Source organism: Ascidiella aspersa, chromosome 6 (genome assembly GCF_963924565.1).
Source record: "Ascidiella aspersa chromosome 6, kaAscAspe10.2, whole genome shotgun sequence".
Classification (NCBI taxonomy): domain Eukaryota; kingdom Metazoa; phylum Chordata; class Ascidiacea; order Phlebobranchia; family Ascidiidae; genus Ascidiella; species Ascidiella aspersa.
In genome coordinates, this window is record NC_139452.1 from 23943024 (window position 1) to 23950199 (window position 7176).

At 35.6% G+C, this 7176-nt stretch overlaps 1 protein-coding gene across 1 annotated transcript; it reads right to left on the reverse strand.

The window, feature by feature from the left end:
• LOC146140911 (uncharacterized) lies at positions 1–6180 on the reverse strand. Its single transcript, XM_083391824.1, has 10 exons — positions 6078–6180; positions 5874–5908; positions 5697–5737; positions 5095–5315; positions 4575–4664; positions 3936–4050; positions 3706–3759; positions 3386–3447; positions 2203–2361; positions 1–1406 (listed from the first exon to the last, which is right to left on the reverse strand). Exons 1-10 carry the CDS (start codon positions 6156–6158, stop codon positions 1179–1181), a joined length of 1086 nt encoding a protein of 361 aa, XP_083247950.1. The 5' UTR covers positions 6159–6180; the 3' UTR covers positions 1–1178.
• Positions 6181–7176: the final 996 nt, after the last annotated feature.

Here is a 7176-nt window from a genome sequence, read left to right on the forward strand (position 1 = left end):
TTACATTTTAAAAGAGACACAAACGCAATTAGAATCTGAAAGTAAGTGAATTACGGCGACAGAATGTACTAAAACGATTGGCACAAGTAAAATTAACACGTACGTATAAGCAGCACAACAACGTATTATATCGAATTGTTAAGTTCATTGCTTAAAACGTTGGAAACGCAGACTGAAAGCAGAGTTTATGACGATGTTACAACACACAAAAAGGATTGATAACGACAAATATTGAAGTAAACTCCGTCTCGATTGGAGTAAATGTACATATGGAACACTCGACTGGCGTAATAAAGTTGACCCTAATATATCAGATCTTCGTTATTCAAAAAATAATTGATACGAGTCGCATAAAAACACAAAATGAATAAAAAAAAAACATGTTTTAATGTTAGGGGAGTATTTAAAAATATATCGACACCACTTTTTAGTTTATTTATCGTAATATACCATGGTACAACAATGTGGTGATAGGCGGTATGTGCTTGGCTAACAATAACAGGGGTATCTTGTTTTACAAAAAAACAACTTTACAGCGTAAAGTTTAGGATAGATGTGTTTTAATTTGTTTGCAATTATTACCCGTAATCGATTACCGTTACCTGAAAAAAATAACTTATAATTTTAAACTATAAAAACGTACGGCGTGATGTACAGAATGAAATGCATAGTCAATCGGGTATGTTTCGAGGTATCCAAAAAATCATGTTTTATGCTCTTTATTATTACGGGGAAAAAACAGCCGACTCCGATTAGATACCTTGAACATTCCGACGTGTAGGGATAGAAAAAAATATAGGGATAGAAAGGCCACTTTAACAAGGTGATTTGACATGATTTGGTGGTAGTAAGTTAGATATTGAATATATAAAATTGCGAAACAATAGAAAATCACTTTTGACGGAGGAATGCCTAATTTTTTTCTTTTGGTTTAAAAAATTGCCTTGGACTGCAAAAGATGGCTAAATAACCCATAATAGACATCGAAAGAGTCTTAATGTTGCACCCGGCGTTATACAATAACATAGGACATCCATATAGTTTGTGTTATTTTAATTGATCATTTTTAAAAAGATCTCGTGCGGACAATCCTGCGACAAAACACAGGCTCAAATTTTGCAGAAATAGTCAAAAAAATCCTCTTAAAAATATACATATTCCGCCCACTCAACAAGAAGCTAAATCAGCGACCCTCTGCACTTCTCCGGTACCGCGTCGACCAGTCCCTTGGCCTCCATCCATTTCCTGTTGTTGAGCCGCGTGAAGTAGCGCTGGCCGCTGTCGCAAAGACACGTCACGACCACGTGGCCAGGGCCCAGGTCCCGGGCCACTCGGACCGCCGCGGTCACGTTCAGGCCCGACGAGGCGCCCACGTAGAAGCCCTCATCGTACAGAAGGCGGAAGGTCTACATGGGAAAGGGGAAAACTATTTTCGCGTGGTTTTGATTTACCGCGAGATGGTGACAAAGAGCCGCGCGGTGACGTATAACGCATTTTCGCTTTAATCATTAACCCCGAGGTCAGCTGGTATCTACTGCCGAAACGTCGATTTACACCAGGGAGTCGAACCGGAACCGAACCTGAACCGTTTTATGTAAGATTCTGAGGCGTCTAACCGTAACTGAACCAAATAATTTCAAAGAACGTGAACTTAACCGAACCCGAACTTGTATACAAAAGTGGTTCACTCCAGCATGACGTCACAACTTGTATTTTACAGAGTCAAGTTATGCCATGTTAAAAATTTTATGAAAAAGTGAATACTGATTAAAATAAAACGTTGATTTTTTTTCAAATATTTCAAAAATGAACTGCTTGTCACGTAACTTTATATTTATTGACCCACGTTTTCATCTCATAGTTCATCCGAACCGGAACTTTATAAACCGGTTTTAAAAATAAATTTAGTCAAACCGAAGCCGAACCCGAATTTTAAAATACTTAAACCCGAAACTCCGAAAAAATCCTTGAACCTGAACCGAACCTGAACCTGAAAAGTCAAACGGTTCGACTCCCTGATTCATCCTTCGTTTATACAGAAGAGCAATTTCTATTTATTAAAAAAACGGTTAACCACACTAAATAGGGTAAAAACTCCAGCGCTGGTCATGAATAACATAGTGCCATTGCCATAGAGAGTTAAACCGGGTATATGTATGGCTTTGCAAGGTTACGACTCCGAAAAACAAAAACATGAGTTACCATGTCAACGGCTTCTGTGTCGAGCACGCTCACTGCGTCATCAATGGGCGCCCCCTCCATGTTTGACGTCACTCTCCCCTGCCCGATACCCTCGGTGATGGACGAACCGTCAGTGCGCTCCAACTTGCCCTCAGTGAACCATCGGTAGAGAACGCTGCCCTGGGATGAAGGATTAGGGGTTAGGGAAGCCTTACAAGAAGCACAAAAATGCCAAAAAAATGCAAAACAAGAATAATATTAGAGATAGCTAAATATCTTGTCAAAACGGGGAAAAAAGACGCAAAAAATCTCCCATAGATAAGTAAAAAGTTGAAACAAAGTAATAACTATGTTATTAAAAAAGGTAAAAAAAAACAAGACAAATATTCACGAATAAACCTGAAAAAACACACAAAAACAAATTCCACAGTCACCAATTACCTTAAAAAATAAATAAAGCAATGTTAGGGGCACAAAACTATTGCAAACACATGATTATAGATAAAGAAAACGTAACACAAAGTAAGGTAATTTGTTAAGATAGATCTTACAAATGTCGTAGGTCAAGATAGATATAAAAAAACGAAGTTGTGATAAAAGATTTTACGAAAAAGGTCAGTTTACCAACCGGGGTTCCACGAGAAACTGAAATAATTTAATGTACGGTTGAAGTAGCATTAGACAGACTTGTTTTTTGAGTAGATTTCGTTCGTCGTTCTGAGGTTGTTCATGGGTAAGAACCACTTCAAAATGAATGAGTGACAACTCAGTTTAAACAAACGATGCTTCAGGCCAAATGCGATCTTATTTTAAATCCATCGGCGTGACAGAAAAAATCGTTTATGCTGTTAACCAGGTGCACATGGACATACAGAAAAATCAGGCCCATTGTATGCACCGCCCAGCGCAGACATAAACACGCAGTAAGAATGTACTGAAAATTATTTGGCTTATTGTGTAAACATCCGTTGATTTTAAGGACTAAACTGCATACATCAGATTCGACAGACCAGCCTACTGGGCAGTACTGATGAACTAATTACGTTTTGACTCGGCTTTCGGGCAAAACAAACATTGCCTACGCTTTTAAAGTCTCAATGTCAACAAAGACGCCACGTCAGACAATGAGCTCAGCAAACACTCAAAGTCAAATTCAATTCCCACTTCGCTCATCGCCGTCGTATAATAAAGCCTTGATATTTACCTGGGGATCTGCCAAAACGGTTCGTATTTTCGGATTCTTGCTCTTCAGGTAGGTAGCGACACCTAAGGTGAGAAAGAAACGGCTTAAATGTCCAGTCAGCAAGTTTTTTAGCGACTTAGGACAAAATCCCGCCGGCGACGCTAAGTGTTTGCCAGCAAACATACGGTGAATGGAAAACGCTGTTGTTTATATAGCCTTATCACGCCGGGTAAAATAACGTTAACCACTGCTGTGCACGTCGTCAATATATGGCCTGGGTTACATTGGATTATTTAATAAATAGCCAACTAAATAAAACGGGTAAAAATAGAGTAACTAACCTGACATTGTTCCTCCAGTCCCAGTGCTAAATGTTACAGCATCCACTTTACCATCTGTAAATTGCAAAAAAACTGTTTTCTACCTATCAGTGAAACTTACACTTGATAGGTAGAAAAGAAATTACACTTGTTCCTGGTGCTATTCCAAATTTGACAGGGAAAATATCATTTAGGGAGTGGATTTTTATGTCTAAGTTTTCATAAACTTTTAATTTTTTTTTAATTTTAACCTGTCTGCCTCCATATTTCTGGGCCAGTGGTTTCAATGTGGGCTCTTCTGTTGGCAGTGTTGTCAAATTGGTTTGTCCAAACCGCATTTTCCAATGATTCTGCATAACGCTTAGCCTGTAATTAAAATATTGTCAATAAAATATAGAATGTTTTAAACATCACTACATAGTAAACACTACCTATACATAGCTCAGGGGTGTCTAACCCAAACATGCCGACGTGCCAATGTTTATCTTATAACTTCGTCCCGTGCCAAATTTTAGCAACTAATTTTATTTTTAATATTAGAAGCACTTTTGTACAAAAACTAAAAACAATATATTGTTATACTATCAGAAGTAATTGTTTGTTGTCGTTACTGCTGGGATTGTTTTGTATTGTAAATAAACAATGACAATTTGGCTGTGTAACAAATTTAGCTTTTTGACAATTGGCTGTACTTTTGGGAGCTTGCATGCCATTTTTTATTAGGTCGCGTGCCTCATGTTGGACACCCCTGACATAGCTCATTTTTTAATATGGAAGTTCAGTTATACCTCCAGCAAGTCAAAACAATCAGACAAAAATAAAATAAGTTGTAAAACAATAAAGAGCACAAACAAGCAAACTTGTTACAAATAAACATTCTGCTCTATTACCTGATGGTTGTAGTTGTCTGGGTTGTCAAATGGAACTGCAGGTACAGGCCTAACATCAGCACCAAGAACTGTCAGAAGATCAATTTTTTCCTGAAAAATGAATAATTATTTTTATCATTCAATGAAACATGCCCACATATGTGTGTTAATAACTGAGATCTAGCCCATCTGAAGTTGCTTTTTGACCAATGATTACGGCTTCTGTATAATACAATAAGCTTTCGGTGTATTATTTTATCATATATTAACTTTTCTAGGGGTGAAGATCTACATGGTTGGCTATCCTGTGTTTTATCATTTAACTGTTAGTTAATTATGACACTTTTTAAAACAAGTTTTAATTGGATGTAAATGAATAAAAAGATATTCGAAACATTCAAATTGATACCTATTTTTGAAAAAGGCTTTTGATTTTCTCACTAATTAATTTCCGAAAAAATGTTTTCAGTTTCAACAAATAAATAAACATAAATATATATAAATCTATTTAAATTTTAAATGCATTTCAACATACACTTACCTGAGACTGTGTGTTCGGCATGTAAATCACACACTTGTATCCCAGTGCATTGCAAATGTGAGCAAGGCCAATGCCTGTATTTCCAGCTGTGCCTTCCACCACCGTTCCACCATCCTTGATCAGATTCTTCTCCTGGGCATCTTTGATCAGGTAGAGGGCCGCCCTGTCTTTCACCGAACCCCCAGGGTTCATGAACTCGGCCTTGACCAAAATGTCACATCCTTGAAAATTATAACCATTTAGAATTACTGTTAAACTTGTTCAACAGCTGTGGATGTGTCAATGCACAATTTGCAATCTTAGTTTGCACGATATATTTATATTTATTATGCACATTGTTAGCATTTTGAGTATTACACTGCCATGTTGCATTTCATGGGATTTTATGCCACGATATCAGTTGTACAGTGCCAAATGTTTTGGTGTGCATTCAAAGTTTTATACACACAAACACAATTTACCTTTTTTCTGAAATTTAAGTGTGCATACAAATTTCTTAAAATCTTGGGTATGTAGCTGCCACAAAATACAGACCGCTTACGCTACAGATATCAATCTCAACTTAATATAGCTAGTGTTCACCGCTAGCATTATATATTTACCTGTTTCTTTGCTGACTTTGTCCAACTTGATCAATGGGGTACTAAAAATAAAAAAAATAAACAATATATGGTAAACTGTATATTTTTTATTCCTTTAAATTGTTAAAAACAAACGTCATTTTTTATAGCAATCATATAAACCACTTTGTATCAACATTATCTCACTACAAAACTTACTTTCCAATAGTTCCATAAAATCCATTTAACACTGACTGAAAATATAAATAAAAAAATCATGTTAACTTATACCTTCATAATTTGTTTTTATTAAATAAATGTTTATAATAAACAATAATATATCATTAAAAAAAAGGTTTTTGTAACAATGTAAATTAAATAACAGAAAACACTTCACAGAAATATGGAATGTGGCCTACTCACACTTGAATTGCATATCCTTGTTGTGAAGCATGAAGGTACAATTCGAAATAATTGGTTTGTAATTTTCAATGATTTAAACATGATAAATTGTGTTATTTACAACCTAAATACGGTATACAGCTGTTATATTTATACAAAAAACTTCCCTGTGCTATTAAACTTAAGAAACACTATAAATTTATCCCAGCTGACATTACAAAGAGCTAATTAAGAGCGAGCAGACGATGTTTTAGAAATGAAGTAACATTTTATTATGACTTGCATAAATCTGCTAAAAGCCTTAATTTTTTTTATATGACCCAGCAATATTTAGACACGGTTCGCTGCGGATAGTTCAACGACTATAATAAAAAATATGAGGTTTAAAAATTACAAAGTCATCAGTTTATTAGTCGACAACAAATAGTTTGTATGGAAAATAAAACCCAAAAACCACTTATCTCGGCTACTGCATCGGGGGGGCAGGCCTTGAAATTATCTGACTCTTCGTCTTTTACATTACAGGTTTTGCTGATTACAAATACAACTTTATTTAGTTTGAAATTTTGGCCAAGCTTTATACAATTAAAACAATGCATTATTTACGTGAGGTTATGGGTAAAAATTTAGATGCTGGTGAAGTCAGCTTTTTTTTTTTACAGTTTATTTTTTTAGTGTATTTAGATGATTTACAAATAACTTCATTAGCCAATTGCGCATACACCCATTAGTGATTATGTATTGATTAAAATTATTTGTTGTCCGAGTAGGCTCTTGAGCTCTTCATTGATAAACTATTATAAGTTTCTAAGATTCTAACCACTGATCCGTGTTTCTAACACATTTTTATGAAAAAAATGTGTCTATTCGTTTAGTAAAGACAGACGATTAGGATATCCAAAAAAAGCACAGAGCTTGAAAGTTTACCGTGTATTCTCCGTGTCCGTGTGTAAACACAAGATATGAAACTAATTTTTCACACATTACTCAAAGCAACGCAAGTACACATCCTGTTCCTGCCTTTTAGCTATTCAGCAATGAAACTTAAAAACATATTGATAACGTACTAATTTTGGCGCTGGTCTATAATAATACCACCTTTTTATACTTAACGAAACGA

Bases quoted from the DNA above. Each gene is read 5' to 3' on its own strand.
- LOC146140911 (XM_083391824.1), bottom strand. From the start codon at position 6,158: ATGTTTAAATCATTGAAAATTACAAACCAATTATTTCGAATTGTACCT. The intron at 5,316-5,696 runs GTAAATATATAA...ATAATTTTCAAG, and splicing joins CAAAGTCAGCAAAGAAACAG to GATGTGACATTTTGGTCAAG. The intron at 1,407-2,202 runs GTAACTCATGTT...TTTCCCATGTAG, and splicing joins ACACAGAAGCCGTTGACATG to ACCTTCCGCCTTCTGTACGA.